The 24,928-nt window shown below is 34.9% G+C and overlaps 1 protein-coding gene across 4 annotated transcripts in view; it reads left to right on the forward strand.

The window, feature by feature from the left end:
* LOC145246782 (centromere protein L-like) overlaps positions 1-24,928 on the forward strand; it is a 296,745-nt gene that overhangs the window by 218,669 nt on the left and 53,148 nt on the right. For all 4 annotated transcript variants that reach the window (XM_080108575.1, XM_080108576.1, XM_080108577.1 and 1 more), the window contains 3 exons: positions 2,437-2,478; positions 4,641-4,792; positions 21,651-21,744. In XM_080108575.1, the coding sequence (XP_079964701.1) occupies positions 2,437-2,478; positions 4,641-4,792; positions 21,651-21,744 (288 nt within the window). The remainder of the gene's footprint in view (positions 1-2,436; positions 2,479-4,640; positions 4,793-21,650; positions 21,745-24,928) is intronic.

Genomic DNA, 24,928 nt, shown 5'->3' on the forward strand with positions numbered 1-24,928 from the left:
AAAGAAGTTAGATTACAATTCAACTTTGAGTTCTCTATTTTATGTTAAAAAAACTAAATCTAGGACTGTTTAACAATGAATATATTACAATATTTCTTTCGTATTATTATAGATAACACCTTCTGTTAAATCTCCCTCCTCCATCTGATCATCTTTCCAAAATGTGATTCTACTTTTTACATGTGAAAACCCTGAAAATCTTTAATGAAAGCTATTTTAGAATTTAATGTAAAATAATTCCCCACTTGGGACCATTCTAGCATTTTAGATTAGTTAAGCATTTTTTTTTTGTGGGAGATAAATTGTGTGAGATTTTTTTAAAGATGATTGTGTGATTTTAAGAGGGTCTTTGTGTAATTATGGGTGGATGGCTTGTCACTCTGACTTTAGGTTAATGGTAAGGCTAAGGAGAATTATGTGTGAACATCCTGAAGACTTGACAGAAAAAAAAAACAATTTTAGAATTTAATGTAAAACAATTTACCATTTTGAGACCATTCTAGTGTTTTAAGACAGTTGACCAATTTTTTATGGAAGATGAATCCTGTGCATTTTGCTTTAATTGCCACTCAGACTTAGTGTTATTGTTAGGCTGAAGAAAGTTTTAGGAGGAGGCTTACCACTTGTACTTAGGATTAGAGGTAGGGTTAAGGGATTTTTTATTTTTTAGGAAGGCGTTTGATTCTAATATTTATGGTTAGTGGCTGATAATTATTGGCTTTTGAAAATGTCATGCCTTAGATTTTTAACATCAAATTACTTTTAAATATGTAAACTTACATAAATGAGGGTGTGAAACTTAACAAGAATTAAGACAGGCAAAAAAATTTTTTTTAAAACAAGTGACATCACTCTAACAGAAAATGTGACGTTTGGAATAGTATTTTTTGTCCACTTATTTAAATATCGAAAACATTTTTTGCTGAAAATCGTTCACAAATTTTGGATGAATTTGATTTTCATTTTCAATTGTATTTCTTCTCTTTTTTCTACCGAGTAACACATTATTTCATTTTTAAACTTTCCAGTTTAAGACATTTTTTGTTTCGTAACTTCACTAGAAATTGAGCACCTCCTACAAATATTCAAATATTGATTTTTTTTGATAATCTGGTAGATTAGTGTCCATTTGGCTGAAAAAATTGTAAAAAAGCCGGGGGGAAAAAAATATAGGTACACAAAAAAATCATTTTACATTTTCCGTAGTTCAAAACAAAATACTGTTTAATTCACCCTTAAAAACTAATGCAATGGATAAAAGTGCATGCAAATTACATATTTAGAAAGCATATTTTCTTGTCTTTTCAACAATATAAATATTTTTTAAAAATTTGACCAAAAATATACGAGAAATTGCAAGTTGAACAAAGTTCATAATGCCCAACTGGTTGGGGTTGCTTTAATTATACATTCTGATAATTGAATAGCTCTAATTAAACTATTTTATGATGTTCACATTCTTATTACTTTGTTTGCCTGTCTTAATATATAAAATGCACATTATTATTTATTAATTCATTTGGAAAGGATATTCATTTTCAAACAAAATGGTGGTATTTTGAGGACTTAAAGTGCTTTAGCCTTTAAAATATGACTATTTTAGCAAATCTCTTTCAAATCTGTGATTATCCAAAGCTTTTTTTCATCTGTGTGTAATACTATTGTAAGATGGTGGAAACAGAAGAGAAATTATATTTGGATGATGAGTTTTTGTTTTTTTAAGACTTTATTACTAACCAATAGTATTTTACTAATATCGACCAAATTTCAAAGAGTATCAAGCATGTGTACGCAGTGTGATGTATAGAAGTGAAACATGGCCAATGAGGGTTGGGGATATGTGTTGCATGGAGAACTGTTATGCGAATGATACAATAGGTATGTAATGTAAGTATTAAAGACAGGCTTAGATCTAATGACCTGAGAGGAAGATTAAATTTAGACAGTATAAAGATGTATGTGTAGAAAGGAGACTTTGTTGATTTGGTCACATTGAAAGAATTGATGAGTTCTTGGATCAGTTGGATGTAGAACATTTGAGGTAGTAGGGTCAATTGACAGGCCAAGTAAAACATTGGAGAAAGTGATAAGGATGAATTTGAAAGAAGGATAAAGATCTGATCAGATAGGTTGATTTGGAAGTCAATTTCTGAAAGCTGTTCAACACATGCCAGCATGTAAAACAAACGCTAAACATCATCATGTGTAATAATCCTATAAAAAATTAAGAAATCTGTTTTTCTTTTTAATTTTTATCCCATCATTAGTTAGACATATATATAGTATATTTTATTTTGTGGATTAAAATTTTTTGACTTTTCACCATCCTCAATCACATTTAATGAAAACAAATCATTTTTCATGAGTATACTAGTAATTTTTAAAAAATTATATTTACAAAGATTTGTTTTTACTTATTTTAAATCTTTTTTCCAGCTGATCCGGAGGCCGTCTATTTTGCCATCATTCAGAAAACAGGTAATACAGTTATTAACTGAACATTTTTAATCTGTCTTTATTAGTAGCAATATACCTCTGGAATGTTTATATAAATCATTTGTAATCATTATTTTTAATTAGTATCTCATTTTGTATCGTTCTAGATGAATAACAAAATATTTAAAAACAAAAAAATATATAGTGAACTCATCATTTTTGAAATTGTAAGTAAATTTTTTTTCATTTCTGACTGCATTCGATGCACCATGTTTGGTTTTGTTTGGTCTCAGGAGGCCATCTACTTAGGCATCTCCTTCACAAATGGAGATTGGTTTATAGGTGGTTGATGGGGGAAAATGCTAATAAATATAATCCAAGCTTTTTTATAACTTACCGAAGTAATTAATGACTGTTAACTTACCGAAGTAATTAATGACTGTTAACTTACCGAAGTAATTAATGACTGTTAACTTACCGAAGTAATTAATGACTGTTAACTTACCGAAGTAATTAATGACTGTTAACTTACCAAAGTAATTAATGACTGTTAACTTACCAAAGTAATTCTTTGAGGGACCTCCTGTTACGTCTAGTTTTTTTGTAGTGAAAGATAGGGTAAATATTTACACCCATGCATCTCAGACTGATAACATTAGTCCAATTAGTGATGTTGAATAATACCCCCCATCCCACCCAACTCCAGTGCTGTATTAGGCTTGTCCTTGTATCACATTCAACTCTTGTTGTGAAGGAGGTAAATAGGACATTCTACAGAATTTAATGAAAGATTGATAGAACTTTCAAGTCTCTAAAAAAGGAGAATATATGGAAGCATTTGCTCCCCCTTTGAGTATAGTAGATTTTTTTCAATTTCAAGATTTTTTTTTGTCTTGAGAATCTGTACAGAATTTTGCATGGAACTCTTTATTTAATCCATGTGGGTAGTTCGCTCTTGTTCTGTCAGCCATGACTGGATAAAAATCTTAAATGATTTGTAATTGTATTCTTAGTAGATACTATACTGAAAACTGTCACTTAGAGCTGAAAAGTCCTGTGGCATAACAGCTACTGATTCGAAAGTAATAATCAGTTCTAAATAACCGTTTTCAGTGTAGTCGATGCTAAGATTACGAATTACCTGAGACTTCTACTTGACAGAATGATAGCGAGCTACTCCCATAAATAACAGATTCTATTTGAAATTCTGTACAGATTCTCAAGTTTGAAAATATACGACTGAAGGTCAGAAGTTGCATCAGCTGAAATGTGAGAATAACATCCAAGATATCAGGAGGCCTCAAGTTTTGACAAGCTTCTGGGCTTGACCTTTACTCCTGATCTTAAATGGAACATGTACATCAAATCTGTTGCCAAGGCCGCTGGAAAAATGATGGGATTTTTCTATCGATCCGGTAGATATCTCACTGCTGATGCTATTCTCTATCTATATAAGAGCCAGGTATGTCCAAGGATGGAATACTGTTGCCACATCTGGGCAGGAGCTGCTAGAAAGGACTAGAGTTCAAAATAGACTTCGTAGCCTCGTAGGAGATGTCCTTTTCTCTTCCTTGCAACCTCTATCTCACAGAAGAGATGTTGCGAGTTTGTCTCTGATGTATCGTTATTTTCATGGAAAGTGTTCGACTGAGCTTCAATCTATGGTCCCCCCTCGCCAAACTTTCACAGGAAACACTCGTCTAGCTGTAAACACTATCAATAATTCCCCCCACTCTTTATCTGTGCCTAAACCTAAATGTAGATTCCATGAACAAAGCTTCTTTCTTAGAATTGCACGCCTGTGGAATTGTCTTCCGTTTTCCTGCTTTCCGGCTGACTACAATATGGTTGTCTTCAAGTCTAACGTAAATAAGTTCTTGATGAGCCGTTCCATATAAGTTATCAAAATTACCAAATTTTCATTACTAATGATTACTATATTGTCCAATTTCTACTGTACACTCTTTAACCCTTATCCTTGAGTGGCCTCTTGGCCTTGATGATGTGGTGATGCCTATGTAAAAAAAAAAAAAAAAAAAAGACGAGAATATTAGTTTGACTAACACAAATTAAACAAATGATTATAAATAATTACTTGTTTAGTAACAACTCTGTGCTGTTGGAAATAAATTTCCAAATTAAAAATATACATATTAAATATATAATGAATAGAGAATTCACTTGTTGATGTATTTCTCTTTCAGAAGTTAAAGACAAAGCCCTGTTATGTGGTTTATTGACTTGTGTGGAGCTCTCTCCAGAATTTGAGGAACTGCATGAGACGTACACATATTATCCCCTGATGATATTAACGGGCAATATGAAATTACGAAGAATAGTTCAAATGTGGTTTCAGGTAAGCAAATCCATTGACTATGAATCTAGACAGCAAGTATTGATATATAACATAGTCTGCTTTGTTTATTTATTTTTTTTTTTTGACTTATATTTTTATTTATAATAAAATAAAACATTTTATTCATTTTTAAGTATAGAATAATTTTGTAAAAGAAAAGTCCCTATTCTGGAAAAATAACTGTTGAAACTGTATAAAATATACTGATTTTTTTTATGTATAAATAAAAATATACGTATGAAAAAAAATTTTTTTTTATTGTATAAATATATGTATGAACAAAAGTTTTTCTTTACTTCTTCGGGATATGTACACTTTTAGTGCCCCAATTCTTTATTTTTAAATTACTTTGCGATTATTTAATGTAGACAACAAAATATCTTGAAAAAAAGGTATGTGTGTGTGTGTGTGTGTGTGTGTGTGTGTGAATAATGTAATCAGGCTTTCCTTTTAGTCTGTGATTTTTTAATGTTGTGGTTAACTAAGAGATGGATGCTGTTGTTGGAAGAACCAGAATTGTTTAGTCAACCAATTGGCAAACGTTAAAGAAGCAATAGTGGAATGGAAGTGGAAAAAGGGATTAAAGAGGAAGGGGGTTTGGGTTATTATTTTCAAAGATGAAATAATAGCGGTTGTTAATGCTATGAAATATTTGCACCATTGAATTATGAGAGATTATAAGGAGAAAATAATGAGCAAATATTGTTAATCACCTGTAAATATGACTTGTTTAGGAGAGGTATTCTCTTTGGAAATATAGGAATTTATGATATTGTATAAAACCGACTGATAACATGCATCAGCTATTTGTAGGTAGTGTGACCATGTTGCATTTATATGTGTTGTGTGTGTTTGTATTGCTATAATGTTTTATTCTAAATGGGAAAAATTGTCTCTATTTTATTAATATATAAGAAAAGACAAGAAGTGATTAGTAATTCGTAGTTGTATTAAAATTTGTTATTATTGATCTTTGTATTAATATTGCTAACATATTTTCCTTTTAGTTTTATTCATCATCAATTCTAGGTTTAGCTTTGGCATTGAAATTTCAGCACTCAATCTGATTTGCTGTGCAACAATAGAAATTATCAAGTGTTGAGAGATGTTACAAACAACATAAAACATTAAGTTATGAATGTGACCAAAAACATAACTTCCTTGCCAGAAGTAAAAACAACTATAATTTTGTGTGAAATGTCATATTGGTAAAATGTAAATGTGTCTACACGAGAGATATCAAAATTTAATAAAAAATCTATTTTTAAGTTATAAAAAATATTGAAGCAGCAACACAGAAAATGCCTGTAAAAAAAAGCTTTCTAAACATATTCTTGAACCTAAAACTGACTAGAGATATTGTCCAATATGTATATATTGCATAATGAAGTATTTAATTGGGACTAAAATGTACTAAACTACATGTTTGTGAAAAATAGTATGATGTTCAGTTGAGTCTATTCGCATTCATTGGCCTTGAACTGAAGTCACAGAATCAAAACTCAAGAGTGATTTTGATCCACAGGCTTTTTATTTTTAACCTATTTCGTCTTTTTGTAAATTTATTAGGATTACTTGACCATTTTTTCTTTTTTCACTTTCTTCTTATAGGGGATTTAATCCATTTTTTAAGCTCTACAATCTTGCATAGCAATTTATTTTAAGACCCCCCACACACACACCTAAAAATGATTCTTCAGATAAAATAGAAATTTAAATTCAATGTTTTAATTATTCGTGGTTGTGATGTTTTGAATCGAAATGGGTAAGCTATTCCACTGTCCTTTATTACACTTGTCTGGGCAACACTGGATATGGACAGCTAATAAAATTATAGAAATAAAAAAAAAAAGTAAAAATTGAAATCTTAATGTATTTTGTATTTTCTCACAATGTTCTACAAACTTCAAGTGTGTTTGGTTGAACTCTGGAATATTAATGTAAAATTCATGAATTTGTATGAAATTTTGAATGAACACTTTATTTGATCCATGCCAGTAGCCTGCTTTCATTCTGTTAATCATACAATTACGAATTACTTAAAAGTTCTGCCTGGTCATGGTTGATGGAATGAGAGCAAATTACAGCTGTGAATTAACTAAAGTATTCTGTTCAAAATTCCATATGAAGCACCAAAAGTTGAAGGTTACATAATCCAAATTCAAAATGCTTATAGTCGTTTGAATAAACCAAGCAATAATTTTTTTTAAGAAATGCTTACTGCGCTTAAAATTAATTAGCAAAAATGATTTCAATAAATGCCACTGTATATCCTAACCTCCAACTATCCAATAAATATTGAAAAAAAAAAAAAAATTATGAAATGTAAAAATAAAAAAAGATTATCTAGTGTCATGGATTGCAAATAGGAGGACATACATTTCTTCATTCAATCCTTGCATTGATTATGATAAAAGAATATTCATTTGATATAAATCCTCATTGGCTGATTTATTGTATATGTGAGCTGGAAAGAATTTCTTTCATCCATTCTGTTTGTAAATGTTTGAAAAACAACAGTGAAACCAGGTCAAACAATCAGTTGTTGATTTCTTTTTCTTTTTATTTAAACAGTTGCAAACATTTGCACCATATATCATGATTATCATCATTTTATACTCCAAATGTCTCTGTGTCCAACACCAGGCAATGTCCCACTACTACTGCATTGAAAGGGTTGATATTAATCATGTTGAATGCAGTTAATTCACTTGTGCACTTAAGCCACGGTCTCCCATGTTCCCTAGTGCCTGAGATATCCAGGTATATTATGGAGTCGATGCAAGAGGTGGCACGCTGTACATGACTAAACGACATGAGAGGCTGAACATGTCAAACATTCATACTCTCATCCATACCACTGGTGCTACCAGATCAGGCTTCTATTGGCTTCCTGAGACGAAATGCACCTACATTGATTTTCTGTTTTTGTTTTCTATCTCTTTTTTGTAAAACTTAATTATGTTCTACAAAAACAAAAACAACAGCCTCCTCCCTTTTCCTTTTTTTTCTTCCCTACTTCCCAACCCCATCGGTGGGGCATTAGAATACACCGACTGCCCCCCTGCAATGGGGCCACCTGTTGGCCGTGGGTGGCGACCTGTGATAACTAGGAAAAGGATCCTGGTGGCTGAGCACCTGATACCTAGGGAAATTAAAGGTATTGGCCGCAACACTCCACTTTGGCCTTGTACTGGGCTAGACGGGCAGTCGGAGGGACCCAATCCAATCAATCCGCTGATCATGTCAAGCCCCACCATATATAATCAATACCAAGCCAGCAAGCAAACACTAATATTCCCATCCCAAACCCATACTAATCCCACTAACAACTATACCCAAAAATATGGTGGAAAGCAATAGCTGAGGGTCAATCATATTTGAGAACCAAAAGCTTACTCCATACACATCAGATTTGTCTTGGTCTAAAATAAAAACAAATGTTCCAGAACAAAACCAAAATATGAGTATACTAGCTAAGGTATCCCCGTTTCAACCAAGGCGAATGGGAACTCCCCCTTGGTAAATTCCCGATAAAAATTGGACTCCATGGAGGGTGGCGGAGCCCAGGGCTAGAAAATTAAAATAATAATATGGAGAAAATAAAAGAACTCTCTCTGATGTCTCAGACATCTCTGACTCGGACGATAGATCAGAACCTAAGCGAAACAGATGCAAAAACAAGGAAATTACCCTAGTCTTACCTACCCTAAATATATAGTGATAGGACCTACAAACAAAGAATCCTTTACCAAAATTTCACCATTTAAAATTGAAAATACTCTGAAAAGCCTCAAACCTGTTTCAGTAAAAAAAAATGACCAATGGCACATTATTGGTCCAAGTGGATAAAGAAGCCCAATCCGAAAGACTACTAAACTGGACAACTTTCGATGGGATAAAACTAAAAGTATACCCACACAAATTTCTGAACACATCTAGAGGAGTAGTGAGGTGTGAAGAACTCGCACAGTGCACCTTAGAAGAAATTAAAACCAACCTAATAAAGCAAAATGTATCAGATGTGAGGAAAATGATCATTAAAAGAAATGGCCAAATGATACACACCAGCACATATGTATTAACCTTAAACTCAACCAAACTCCCACCAGAAACAAAAATTGGGTACACGATGGTCAAGGTGGAAACGTACATACCAGGACCACTCGGGTGCTTCAATTGTCAAAAGTTCGGTCACCACAAAGATCAATGCACCCAAACCCCTGTGTGCAGAAGATGTGGTAAGAGCAGAACAGATCATGAAGAAAAAGACTGCAAAGAAAAACCAACTTGCACCAATTGCAAGGGAGAACACTCACCCAATTCAATAGTGCAAGACCTGGCAAAATGAAAAACAATCGTTAAAATAAAATATACCAAAAATATCTCTTTCCCAGAAGCCAGGAAAATGTATGAATCCACCATCCCAACATACTCGGAAATGACAAAAAAAAAAAAAAACACCACCATAACTAACGCCCATCAAGGCTAAAAGTTTGACCCTATCATCAACAAACCTTCAGAAATAAAAACCGATGAACTCCCACCTATCATAACAGAACTAAGATCTCTATTAAAAGAGCTGAAAGCTTTTGTGATGGATTTTGGGCACAAACAATCACACAAGACCAAGACTTCTCCAAGAGCCAGATTCTGCCAAACAGAAAATGAAAATAGAGCAAGCAACACACACAAAATGAGGGACCTTCCCAGGAACATGGACCTAAACAAAGGTCTCGAAGCAGATCTACTCAACGGTCCAATGACAAACCAAAAGGACAGAATAAGAGACAAAAAGATGGTCCATCAAAGAAAGAAAAGAATGAAAATGAACACCAAATAGAGAAAAACCATGGCAACGTTCAAGAAACTGGAAGTCATAAAAACATTCTTGAAACAAAACGAATTGACTGACATGAAAAAATGGAGACAGAAGATAACCCTCCACCTCCTAATGCCCCTGACCCAGATTCGGACCCATGACACACAAAACTATCCAATGGAACTGCCAAGGACTTGAGGTAAACATAAACGAATACTACAATGGAACATCAGAGGGACAAAAGCAAACCTATACTCCCAAACAAATAAAAATGGCAGAACAAGATAAAAAAGCTCAGAACATCGCAGCTCTACAATGGAACTGTAGAGGATTGAAGCCAAACTATGAAGAACTAAAGCAATTAAAGAAAGAGTATAATCCAAATATCATATGTTTACAGGAAACTCTACTGAAGGAAAACTCCAAACTCTCCCTTAAAGACTATGAAGACAATAAAATCAACCTTTCACATATAGACCGTAGATCAATAGACGGTACGACCATTATGTTAAAGAAAACAATACCTCACAAAAAACTCAACCTAAACACAGAACTTCAAACCGTTGCAGTAAGACCTACCTTACATCAAACTCTTACAATTTGCTCGATCTACATTCCACCAAAATATAAACTAGGAAAAACTCAAATAGACAGAGTAATTGAACAGCTCTCTGCACCATTCCTAATTCTGGGGGATTTCAATGCACAGCCATTTTGGGGGAAACGGACAGCCAAACCACAATGGAAAAATAATAGAAACCATATTAGAAACTACAGACATGTGTATACTGAACAACGGCAAGCACACCTACCTACATCCACCTACAGGAACAACCTCAGCCATAGATCTAACACTCAGCTCTCCGACAATTTACATGGACTTTAATTGGGATATCCATGAAGAACAGTGTGGTAGTGACCACTATCCAATTATCATCAAAACAAACAATCCCTCAATAGAAAACGGAGCACCAAAATGGCAACTAAAGAGAGCTGACTGGTTCACATTCAGGAATCTCTGCCAAACACAAATAAATAATGAAATACTTCAGGAACCTGACCCAGTAGCAACGTTCACTCAAAAGTTAATAAAAATAGCAGAAGAAACAATCCCCAAAACTTCAAAGAAAAACAGTAAGCATAAACCATGGTTCACAAAAGAGTGCAAAGAATCAAGAAACGGAAAAAAGCCCTAAAAAAATTCAGAATAAATCTATCCACAACAAACTTAGAAATTTACTGCCAAGCCCGTGCAAAAGCATGAGAAATAACCAAAAAAGCCAAAAGGGAAACGTGGCAAGATTATGTATCTAAGTTAAATAATAAAACATCTAGCAAGAAAGTATGGGACATGGTGAGGAAAATTAATGGAAAACAAATCCAATACCCCACTATACGCCTAAAAAAACCTGATGGTGAAAAATGCACTGAAAAAAAGGACATGGCAAACTTACTTGCTGAACAACTAAACAAAAACTCTTCACCCAAACACCACAGCTTAACATTCCAAAACTACAAAATAGAAGCAGAAAAAGGAAAATTGAATTTCACCTCAAACAACACAGAAAAATATAATTTACCATTCACAATATCCGAATTTAACAGCGCTCTGGATAGAAGCAAAGATATTGCTACGGGACCAGATGAAATCCATTATCAATTTTTGAAACAACTACCAAAAACTTCATTAAATACTCTTTTAAACATATTCAATAATATCTGGCTCTTGGGTTACTTACCTAATGCTTGGCAAGAGTCCACAATCATACCAACCCCAAAAGCTGACACAGACCCCTCGAATCCAACAAATTACCGCCCTATCTCTTTAACTAGCTGTATCTGCAAGATCATGGAGAGATTGGCAAATGATCGTCTCATATGGATATTAGAAAAAAAAACACGATATTAGACAAACATCAATGTGGCTACAGAAAAAAAAGGAGCGAATGGATCAATTGGTTAGGATGGAAATCATGCTCCTACTGTATAGAGCACTCATTAGACTTAAGTTGGACTATGGTTGCATTATATATAACTGAGCAAGAAAATCATATCTAGAGAAACTCAAGTCCATACAAAAACCAAGCACTCAGACTCTGTTTAGGAGCCTTCCGAACATCACCTATTCAAAGCCTGCACACAGAAGCTAATGAACTCCCCCTCCACCTGAGATGGGAAAAACTCTCGCTCCAATATACGGTGAAACTTAAAAGTCTACCAGAAAATCCTGCTCATGAAAAAATATATACATCAATGTATGAACATTTCTATACCAGCAAACCTACAGCTATTAAACCTCCGAGATATCGCCTTAAAAAGGCTATTACAGAAGGATACGAAGAACCAAAAAACATACAGATTACCAGACGATGCCTCTATATATACCGCAGAGCTACAGATTATTAAGATCGCTCTAGAAGTAGTCCAAGAGTCTAGCAAAAACAAATTCCTTATCTTCAGTGACACCGTGTCCAGCTTAATGGCATTGAAAAAAAGGAACATGAACCATCCGTGCATCCTGGAAATTATGGAAATATACCAACACCAAGTAAAGGAAAATAAAACAATAATATTAGCATGAATACCAAGTCATGTCGGCATAAAACCACTAAAAAATGCATCGAAGCACAAAAACTAGGAACTCGAGACTTCTGGAAAATCTACAACAGTGTAGTAAATAATGGGCAATCAACAATTCCCCCACTCACCAACAATCACGAGGTTGTCTCCTCAGCAACCGAGAAGGCTAACATGCTTGCCAGTCGGTTTGCCTCAAACTCCACACTGGACCCTTCCAACCACACCCTACCTGACTTTCCTATACGGACAGACGCCATGCTAGACAATCTGAAAACCACCCCTGTTCAGGTGCATGCCATCATAAAAAACCTTGACACTTCAAAAGCATGTGGACCTGATCTTATCCCAGCTATGCTATTAAAAAAGTGCCCAGCCGAAGTAGCTCCAGTTCTCTCCAAACTCGACAACAAATGCCTTAATGAAGCTTGCTTTCTGGGCTGTTGGAAAACTGCTTCTGTTGTACCAGTATTCAAGAATTCTGACGAAAGGACTGACCCATCAAATTATCGCCCCATTAGCCTCCTCCCACTTTTTGCCAAAATATTTGAGACCTTAATTAACCATGCTCTAGTCCATCACCTTACAGATGCTAAACTTCTGACTGACCAACAATATGGATTTAGACAAGCCCGTTCCACAGCAGACATCCTAACTGTAATCTCTGAACGTATATACCATTCACTGGACAAAGCCGGCAAGAGCAGAGCGGTAGCTCTAGATATATCTAAGGCTTTTGACAGGGTATGGCATGAGGATCTCCTCAGGAAAATTAGATCATACGGTATCACTGGTAGAATACTTAACATAATTAAATCCTTCTTAGATAAGAGAAAAATCCAGGTTGTCCTCGACGGTCGTACATCTAAACAATATGATATAAATGCAGGAGTGCCCCAGGGATCTATCCTTGGACCTCTACTGTTCCTGATATTCATAAATGACCTCCCCAACAAAATTTCCTCTGAGATGGGTATATATGCTGATGACACTACACTCTATGGCAGGCACGACAGGAAGATGACTGAACACATTTCTAAAGAAATGGCAGAAACACTAGAGGAAGACCTCCAATCTGTAGTGGAATGGGGACAAAAATGGTTGGTCACATTCAATGCCGCCAAGACTAAACTAGTTTCATTCAATAATTACAAGAAACCCTCTCTACCACCTATAGCAATGGCCAACAACTCTATCTGAGAGTACATCTTTCAAACTCCTTGGCCTAACGTTCACAGGAAACATGAGTTGGAACAATTACATTGAAGGCATTGCCAGGGCCGCTGAAAGAAAGGTGGCCTCTCTTTACCGTGCTAGACAACTACTAACACTCGAAAGTATCCTATAAGGCCACCACCCATGTATGGAGTATTGCTGTCACATTTGGGCTGGTGCATCTGCTACTAGTCTCTCGCTCCTTGACAAGGTTCAAAAGAGTCGCAAACCTGATAAGCCCTGAACTGGCATCTAAGCTTCAGCCTCTGTCCCATCGACGAAATGTTGCATCCCTCTGCCTGTTCTACAAGTATTTTAGTGGTGAATGCTCTGACGAACTGCAATTACTTGTGCCCCCACGACGTGAGCACCCTTGACAAACCCGACAGGCTGCTAAATCCCACCCCCACACTGTAGAGATCCCTAGATGTAAAAGATCTTTCTACTCCAATAGTTTCTTCCCCAGAACCGCTAGACTTTGGAATTCCATTCCAGGTCCCTGCTTCCCCAACAGTACTGACGTGCATAAGTTCAAGTGTAACATGAACCAACATCTTGCTGCCCAAATCCCTACATAGTACCCCAGTAGTTGTTGCCCCTGATAGTAGCCCCCTACACCAAAATGGCAATTTGCCTTGTTTGGGATGAAAATGTAATTTAAAAAAAAAAAAAAAAAAAAAAAAAAAAAACGAAATTCAGAAGCTGACAAACTGGCTAAAGACGCAACAAATCTGACCCCCCCCCCCAAGAAAAAAAATAAAAAATACCATACACAGATAGGAAAAACAAAAACTCCTACATAAAAATCAAATGGCAAAAACTATGGAACGAACAACTAAAAAAAAACTTAGAGAAATACAACCGAATGTTGGACAAGATAGGGTCATAATACCAATACGAAAATTAGACACTATATTCACCAGAATTCGAATTGGTCATTCAAGACTAACACATGAATACCTTCTGAAACAAGGTATCCCTCAATGTAGAACCTGTCAACATCCACTAACCATTAAACACGTATTAACGGAATGCAAAAAATATGAACATATTTGTGTGAAATATTTCAAGGAACAAAACCTTAAAGCAATATTTGGAAAATCTTATAACATGTTAGATTTTCTAAGAAAAATTAAACTTTTGGAACGCATTAAAAAAAAAAAAGACCTAGAAAAGACACTGACTTAGAAATACTAAATCTTAATTAAAATTAATTAATCTATTACCTAAAGCCTCAAATGAAGAATATTTTCTTCACATTTCATGGCATGAAATGACCTATAGGGTTGATGTGCCACTAAACAAAAACTTACCTCATCCATACCAAGTTTTTAATGAAACATGCTTGATTGTATCCTTAGCTCTAGTTTGCAGTTGAACATCAACCCAATTATGGCATTGCTATTAAGACGAAACGATTGCCAATTATGGCATAGCTATTAAGACGAAACGATTGCCAATTATGGCATAGCTATTAAGACGAAACGATTGCCAATTATGGCATTGCTATTAAGACGAAACGCTTGCAAATTATGGCATTGCTATTAAGACGAAACGCTTGCAAATTATGGCATTGCTATTAAGACGAAACGCTTGCCAATTATGGCATTGCTATTAAGACGAAACGATTGCAAATTATGGCATTGCTATTAAGATGTAACGATTGCCAATTATGGCATTGCTATTAAGACGAAACGATTGCCAATTATGGCATTGCTATTTAGACGAAACGATTGCCAATTATGGCATTGCTATTAAGACGAAACGATTGCCAATCATGGCATTGTTATTAAGACGAAACGATTGCAAATTATGGCATTGCTATTAAGACGAAACGATTGCAAATTATGGCATTGCTATTAAGACGAAACGATTGCAAATTATGGCATTGCTTTTAAGACGAAACGAATGCAAATTATGGCATTGCTATTAAGACGAAAGGATTGCCAATTATGGCATTGCTATTAAGACGAAAGGATTGCCAATTATGGCATTGCTATTAAGACAAAAGGATTGCCAATTATGGCATTGCTATTAAGCCTAAACGATTGCCAATTATGGCATTGCTATTAAGACGAAACGATTGCCAATTACAGTTATTGCTATTAAAACGAAACGATTGCCAATTATGGCATTGCTATTAAGACAAAACGATTGCAATCATGGCGTTGCTATTAAGACGAAACGATTGCCAATTATGGCATTGCTATTAAGACGAAACTATTACCAATTATAGCATTGCTATTAAGACGAAACGATTACCAATTATGGCATAGCTATTAAGGCGAAACGATTGCCAATTATGGCATTGCTATTAAGACGAAGCGATTGCCAATTACGGTAATTGCTATTAAGACGAAACGATTGCCAATTATGGCATTGCTATTAAGACGAAACGATTGCCAATCATGGCATTGCTATTAAGACGAAACGATTGCCAATCATGGCATTGCTATTAAGACGAAACGATTGCCAATCATGGCATTGCTATTAAGACGAAACGATTGCCAATTATGGCATTCCTATTAAGAAGAAACGATTGCCAATTATGGCATTGCTATTAAGACGAAACGATTGCCAATTATGGCATAGCTATTAAGACGAAACGATTGCCAATTATGGCATAGCTATTAAGACGAAACGATTGCCAATTATGGCATAGCTATTAAGACAAAACGATTGCCAATTATGGCATAGCTATTAAGACGAAACGATTGCCAATTATGGCATAGCTATTAAGACGAAACGATTGCTGATTATGGCATTGCTATTAAGACATAACGATTGCCAATTACGGTAATTGCTATTAAGACGAACCGATTGCCAATTACAGTAATTGCTATTAAGACGAACCGATTTCCAATTATGGCATTGCTATTAAGACAAAACGATTGCCTATTACGGTAATTGCTATTAAAACGAGACGATTGCTAATTATGGCATTGCTATTAAGACGAAACGATTGCCAATTATGGCATTGCTATTAAGACGAAACGATTGCCAATTATGGCATTGCTTTGAAGACGAAACGATTGCCAATTATGGCATTGCTGTTAAGACGAAACGATTGCCAATTATGGCATTGCTGTTAAGACGAAACGATTGCCAATTATGGCATTGCTGTTAAGACGAAACGATTGCAAATTATGCCATTGCTATTAAGACGAAACGATTACCAATTATGGCATTGCTATTAAGACGAAACGATTGCCAATTACAGTTATTGCTATTAAGACGAAACGATTGCAAATTATGCCATTGCTATTAAGACGAAACGATTGCAAATTATGGCATTGCTCTGAAGACGAAACGATTGCCAATTATGGCATTGCTATTAAGACGAAACGATTGCCAATTATGGCATTGCTATAACGACGAAACGATTGCCAATTATGGCATTGCTATAACGACGAAACGATTGCCAATTATGGCATTGCTATTAAGACGAAACGATTGCCAATTATGGCATTGCTATTAAGACGAAATGATTGCCGATTATGGCATAGCTGTTAAGACAAAACGATTGCCAATTACGGTAATTGCTATTAAAACGAGACGATTGCTAATTATGGCATTGCTATTAAGACGAAACGATTGACAATTATGGCATTACCATTAAGACGAAATGATTGCAAATTATGGCATTGCTATTAAGACGAAACGATTGCAAATTATGGCATTGCTATTAAGACGAAACGATTGCAAATTATGGCATTGCTATTAAGATGAAACGATTGCCAATCATGGCATTGCTATTAAGACGAAACGATGGCAAATTATGGCATTGCTATTAAGACGAAACGATTGCCAATTATGGCATTGTTATTAAGACGAAACGATTGCCAATTATGGCATTGCTATTAAGACGAAACGATTGCAAATTATGGCATTGCTATTAAGACGAAACGATTGCAAATTATGGCATTGCTTTTAAGACGAAACGAATGCAAATTATGGCATTGCTATTAAGACGAAAGGATTGCCAATTATGGCATTGCTATTAAGACGAAAGGATTGCCAATTATGGCATTGCTATTAAGACGAAAGGATTGCCAATTATGGCATTGCTATTAAGACGAAAGGATTTCCAATTATGGCATTGCTATTTAGACGAAACGATTGCAAATTATGGCATTGCTATTTAGACGAAACGATTGCCAATTATGGCATTGCTATTAAGACGAAAGGATTGCCAATTATGGCATTGCTATTAAGACGAAAGGATTGCCAATTATGGCATTGCTATTAAGACGAAAGGATTGCCAATTATGGCATTGCTATTAAGACGAAAGGATTGCCAATTATGGCATTGCTATTAAGACGAAACGATTGCCAATTATGGCATTGCTATTAAGACGAAACGATTGCCAATTACAGTTATTGCTATTAAAACGAAACGATTGCCAATTATGGCATTGCTATTAAGACAAAACGATTGCAATCATGGCGTTGCTATTAAGACGAAACGATTGCCAATTATGGCATTGCTATTAAGACGAAACGATTACCAATTATAGCATTGCTATTAAGACGAAACGATTACCAATTATGGCATAGCTATTAAGACGAAACGATTGCCAATTATGGCATTGCTATTAAGACGAAGCGATTGCCAATTACGGTAATTGCTATTAAGACGAAACGATTGCCAATTATGGCATTGCTATTAAGACGAAACGATTGCCAATCATGGCATTGCTATTAAGACGAAACGATTGCAAATTATGGCATAGCTATTAAGACGAAACGATTGCCAATTATGGCATAGCTATTAAGACGAAAGGATTGCCAATTATGGCATAGCTATTAAGACGAAACGATTGCCAATTATGGCATAGCTATTAAGACGAAACGATTGCCAATTATGGCATAGCTATTAAGACGAAACGATTGCTGATTATGGCATTGCTATTAAGACATAACGATTGCCAATTACGGTAATTGCTATTAAGATGAACCGATTGCCAATTACGGTAATTGCTATTAAGACGAACCGATTTCCAATTATGGCATTGCTATTAAGACAAAACGATTGCCAATTACGGTAATTGCTATTAAAACGAGACGATTGCTAATTATGGCATTGCTATTAAGACGAAACGATTGCCAATTATGGCATTGCTATTAAGACGAAACGATTGCCAATTATGGCATTGCTTTGAAGACGAAACGATTGCCAATTATGGCATTGCTTTGAAGACGAAACGATTGCCAATTATGGCATTGCTATTAAGACGAAACGATTACCAATTATGGCATTGCTATTAAGACGAAACGATTGCCAATTACAGTTATTGCTATTAAGACGAAACGATTGCCAATTATGGCATAGCTATTAAGACGAAACGATTGCAAATTATGGCATTGCTCTAAAGACGAAACGATTGCCAATTATGGCATTGCTATTAAGACGAAACGATTGCCAATTATGGCATTGCTATAACGACGAAACGATTGCCAATTATGGCATTGCTATTAAGACGAAACGATTGCCAATTATGGCATTGCTATTAAGACGAAACGATTGCCAATTATGGCATTGCTATTAAGACGAAACGATTGCCAATTATGGCATTGCTATTAAGACGAAATGATTGCCAATTATGGCATCGCTGTTAAGACAAAACGATTGCCAATTACGGTAATTGCTATTAAAACGAGACGATTGCTAATTATGGCATTGCTATTAAGACGAAACGATTGACAATTATGGCATTACCATTAAGACGAAACGATTGCAAATTATGGCATTGCTATTAAGACGAAACGATTGCAAATTATGGCATTGCTATTAAGACGAAACGATTGCAAATTATGGCATTGCTATTAAGATGAAACGATTGCCAATCATGGCATTGCTATTAAGACGAAACGATGGCAAATTATGGCATTGCTATTAAGACGAAACGATTGCCAATTATGGCATTGTTATTAAGACGAAACGATTGCAAATTATAGCATTGCTATTAAGACGAAACGATTGCAAATTATGGCATTGCTATTAAGACGAAACGATTGCAAATTATGGCATTGCTTTTAAGACGAAACGAATGCAAATTATGGCATTGCTATTAAGACGAAAGGATTGCCAATTATGGCATTGCTATTAAGACGAAAGGATTGCCAATTATGGCATTGCTATTAAGACGAAAGGATTGCCAATTATGGCATTGCTATTAAGACGAAAGGATTGCCAATTATGGCATTGCTATTTAGACGAAAGGATTGCAAATTATGGCATTGCTATTTAGACGAAACGATTGCCAATTATGGCATTGCTATTAAGACGAAACGATTGCCAATTATGGCATTGCTATTAAGATGAAACGATTGCAAATTATGGCATTGCTGTTTAGATGAAACGATTGCCAATTATGGCATTGCTATTAAGACGAAACGATTGCCAATTATGGCGTTGCTATTAGGGCAAAACGATTGCAAATTATGGCATTGCTATTAAGACGAAACGATTGCAATCATGGCATTGCTATTAAGACGAAACGATTGCCAATTATGGCATTGCTATTTAGACAAAACGATTGCCAATTATGCCGTTGCTGTTAAGACGAAACGATTGCAAATTATGGCATTGCTATTAAGACGAAACGATTGCAAAGAGAGGCATGTTTAAAAATATTTTAAGAAATGTTTTAAAGGAAATCTTGTTAGCATAAAAAAAAACTAGCGGAACCTATGGAAATTTCACATTTGTATCATTCATCTGTTGTATATTGCTGACGTGCTTAAAAATAGGTCCATTCTATGCATGTTCGATGCAAAATTATTATACCCCCTTTGTTCAAACTGAAACATGCTTATCTAAATATTTTTGTTAATGTAGTTTCAAAATATTTCACATTATGGAGCTCTTTTTCCTAAATTCTTGTAGTTTGTAACATATTTTCATTTTGTTTCCATCTGACACGGATTGAGACTAAAATTATATAGCATCGTTGGAGAGAACCGATACTCCAATTTGTTACAAGTATCTTTTCATTTGAGTTCACATTTGACACAACCAGGGTTTCAGGGTTTCGAAGTCAGGGGGAGTTGGATGTTTTAGTCACAGATTTCTAAGAGTATTAGGAGTTTGAGTAGGACAATTTTTTATCCGATTCCTAATAAATTTATTTTTTTACGTTTTTCCTGTTTGATTTTACCAGTTGCACAATTTGGCAATTTTTGTATTGTTTTGCTTTTATTTTTGGAGATATATCCTATGCTTCTACTCCAAGATATTTCGGTCCATCGGATCCCTGCAAATCCCGTCTGGATAGCTATTTTGTGACGTCACACAGGATCAATGAAAATTCTGTCTTTGAGTGAGATTACTTTGGATTACATTGGATAACAATTGGATTGTAATCCGAAAGTTATCCAGTTCCTGAATCAAATGGAATTTGACAATTGGATTGGTCCAGGATCGATCCAGAATTACAATCTTATCCACAAAAAAAAAAAAAAGCCTAAATTAATAAGAAGCAACCTATGCTACTATAGCCCTTTATAGCTTTTTCTTGTTTTTCCCTGGATCCTCTTTCCATAAAGGCAATATTATCTTTTAAAAAATTTCTTCTCTGTATATGTGTCTTTACTCCCCTCTTCTGATGAGAAGCGTTTGGTTTCGAAATACCATGGCCTAAAGAGGTTTTCCTATCCCTAAATATTGTATTCCCTTTAGAACTGACAGCATAATAAAATTTAATTGTAAATTTTTTATCCCTTTGTTATCTTAACTTATTCTATAAAGCTGGTTGAGTTTATATGTGAGTATATTTATTATGCAAGTGAATGTTAAACATAAAAAATGATATACATGAAAAGTAATTATAAAATGCATGCTAAATAGGCATGGGAGGCTGGTATATGGATCTGCATAAGATTTCCACATAGGGACCAAGGAGTCGGAGTCCGTCAGGAGTCTGAGTTGAAGATATCAAAGGAGTCGGAGTCAGACTTTTACTATCCAACTCTGCAACCCTGGAGTTAACATCAAATTAAATTTTATAAATTACTTTTTACATTGCATCTTTGATCGGATGAGCCTATCCTAAAATAAAGAGGGAGAATGGAAGGTGATATTGTTTGAACATGAAATGCTTTAGTGTAAAGATTAACGGGACAGGTATGGTTCATGAAATTGTACTTCCAAAACTAATTTGTACTAATAATGTTGACTTCGATATCATTTCCATTGCTAAACGTATTGAATGAACACAATTCAATACACTTTATTTTTTCTAGAAAGAATTTCAAGGCAAGTCTTCTCCCATGGTTCTTTCCCCTGTGGATCTCACCTGGGTGCTGTCTTTATGGACTGGAAAGATCAATGAATCAGGTAATCTCTATTTTTATGCTTGAATTTCTTCAGTTTCAAGATGGGTTGTAACAGAACGTTTGTTAATTACTTTGTAGATTTTTAATATATTAAAAAAAAACCATTTGAATGAACAAATGGAAACAATTTGATAATAGGGCAAACGTCTTGGCTTAACATTCACAGGCAACATGAACTAGGAAAAATACATTGATGACATTGCAAAGGCTGCTGCAAAGAAGGTGGATTCCCACTACCATGCTAGAAAATTATTCACAGTTGAAAATACCCTGTACCTCTATAAAACCACCATTCGCCTATGCGTTGTCACATTTGGGCTAGTGCATCTGCTACGTCTCTCCCTTACCCTAATCCTAACAACCTCTGTCCCATCACCTCAATGGTACATTCCTGTGCATGTTTTAGAAGTATTTTAATGGAATATGCTCCAAACTCCTCGTACTTGTACCCCATTGACGTACATACACCAGACAAACTCGTTTAGCAACAAAATCCTACCCCTTCATTATAGCGGTGCATAGATGCCGGAAAGTCTTCTACTCTAATAGCTTCTTTTCTTGGACTGCATGACTTGGGAATTCTCTCTCTATTATCTGCTTCTCTGACTGTACCGAGATGCAGAAGTTTAAATGTAATGTGAACCAAATGACAATATGCCTTGTTTGGGGTGAACATGATTAAAAATAAAACCAAAAATATGATTGACAAGGCAAACAATAATGACAATATTGAAAGATTTAAATAATTTTAAGTTATAAACATGTCGCACTAGGATGGTAATACACGGTGACCCCCCCAAAAAACAGGACATTCAATTGTTTTTCTGAGCATTTTACAGTCAACGGAGAAAAAAAAGGCCAAAGGCCCTAGTGTTTTGATGTGATGTTTTTAATATAATAAACTAGTTATGACCAAAGTTTCATTTCATTCGGACAAAACACTAAGAAACGGAGCCTAATTAGAGTTGGGGCCCGTTTTTTGGGGTTACCCTGTATAGCGTGTGGCTGCAATCAAATTTTTTAGGTATACCTTATCCCCAGAATGAATAAAAAAGATATACAATCACTGGGTGGAGGTATGCTTAAACCAGAAATAGCAGTTTCGCAGTTGATGGGAATTCTTGGGTTAGTAGTTGTAGAACAGATAACAAGTTCATTTCATAGGGCCAAGAAAAACATGGGAGGAAGTGGTAAGGATGGATTTGAGAGATAAAGACTTGGCCAGAGATAGGTTAGTTTGGAAGTCAATTTGTTTAAGCCGTATGTAATGCATACCAGCAAGGAAATGAATGTTAAATTGAATTAGGATGACAATGAGTCTCATAACTCTCATTTCTCTATTTTAAACTTTAATCCTCATATTCTATGAACATTGTTTCTATTGATAATTTTTTGCCAGCTGTTATTTTGCATTATTTTCTATCCTCTCATAGTATTCTATCAAGCTTATCTTTTTGTGAGTGATTTTTTTTTTTTTTGCCTTGATAAGGGTTGACTCATTGGTAAAAAAATGATGTAGAAATGATTTTGAACTGAAATTAAACAAAAAAAAAATTGTTATGATGAATAGTTTGAGAGAGAAAAAACAAAAAAAAATTGTAGAAACGTTTTCTTTTACAATTTGAATAATTGTAAATGTTGGATTATCATAAGCACTTAAGATGTAGCATGTGGCTGCAATCAAATTGAAATGTTACAACTATACACATTTGTTACTTCAATATTTCACTGAGAACCAGCAACTTGATCGCTCACTCTCGGTAAACATTGGAGTTTTTTATTGAGAAGACAATTACATACTGGAATAAGTTGCTTGGATATGTCTGGAACATAATCTTCAAAGCAATATCTGACAGCTGTTTTAATCAGGCTTGATATGCATTGATTTCCATGAATCCATGAATTAGCTTCTCCGAAAAGACTATCGGTGAGAGGATGGGGGACTGATTGGCAGCAAATAGAACAAAATGAATATAAAATGTCATGAGCATGTCATTTTTTTCTAATATGATATTGCTCATTTCAACAAAAATGTAAAGGTGATGCAACCAATACCAATCAGATTTTATGAAAATTTGTAATGAAATAGAGCAAGTAAAATATGATTTCGGTTGAACTTTATGAAAAGTGTTGTGTGAAAATGGAGAGATTAAAATACCATTCAGGTCAAAATTTTGAGACATGTATCATTAAGTTATAGAGAAGATGAAGTTACAACTTGAGCCAGACATTTTTTTTAGAGTTTGCATCATTGTGTAGTGTGGGCCAGGTGTGTTATAGTTTACAAGATTCTTTATCTTTGCAATGTATTAGCCGTGTACTTGCAGAAAAGCCCTTTTTAAGCCATAAATTTTTAATTAAGGTTTATGGTCGATTTCTAATATGAATTTTCCGTGCTTTGAAATTTTTTTGCTGTAAAAATTATACCCAGCGCCTCCTTTTCTCTTTACAAGAAGTGGGAGAACTTTGTGACAAGCATGTTGTCCATCCTGTGCAAACCCCTATGCTGAATGGACTAGCATTGGAAACTATTAAAATCTTGTGTTTTGAAACTAAAAAAAAAATAAATCAGACGTGAGATTGGTCTTTATCTCCTCAAATGCCTCTTTGCATTCTACTGTCCAAATTCAGTCTTTATCTTTCTTCATTTAAGGGTGTATACTTGGGATAAATAGGTTATAGTAATTCACTAACCCAAGGAAAACAAAGACTATTTTCTGATGCTGGCATAGTTTTTATCATTCTTGTCTATTATTTATTGCCAAACATTTAATTTGTTGTATAAAAAAACTTGTATCTCTTTTAATTTAATTTAAAGCCATAGCCTTAAATTCTTTGAAAAACTTTATGTACTTTTTATGTTCCTCTGTAATTTTACTAATCAAGACATCATCCAAATAGGTGATCGCAAACTCTACACCACTCGGTAACTTGTCCATTACCAGCAAAAAATATTGCCGGTGCCACTTGTGACATTCTTGATAAGTGATATAAGGCCTCACACTTCCTAAGAATTATATATATATACATATGGATTAATGTCTCCCGTGTGGACTTACCCAATGGGAAAAGGTTGGTGTATCATTGCAGCCTGTGCTATATCTCTCTAGAATCTCTCGCTTTTAAAAATGAAAGAAAATGTATTTTATCCGATGCTTGTTAATCAACTTTAAATGACTTTGAAA

Source organism: Euprymna scolopes, chromosome 24 (genome assembly GCF_053919585.1).
Source record: "Euprymna scolopes isolate OS-2025 chromosome 24, ASM5391958v1, whole genome shotgun sequence".
NCBI classification, from domain to species: domain Eukaryota; kingdom Metazoa; phylum Mollusca; class Cephalopoda; order Sepiida; family Sepiolidae; genus Euprymna; species Euprymna scolopes.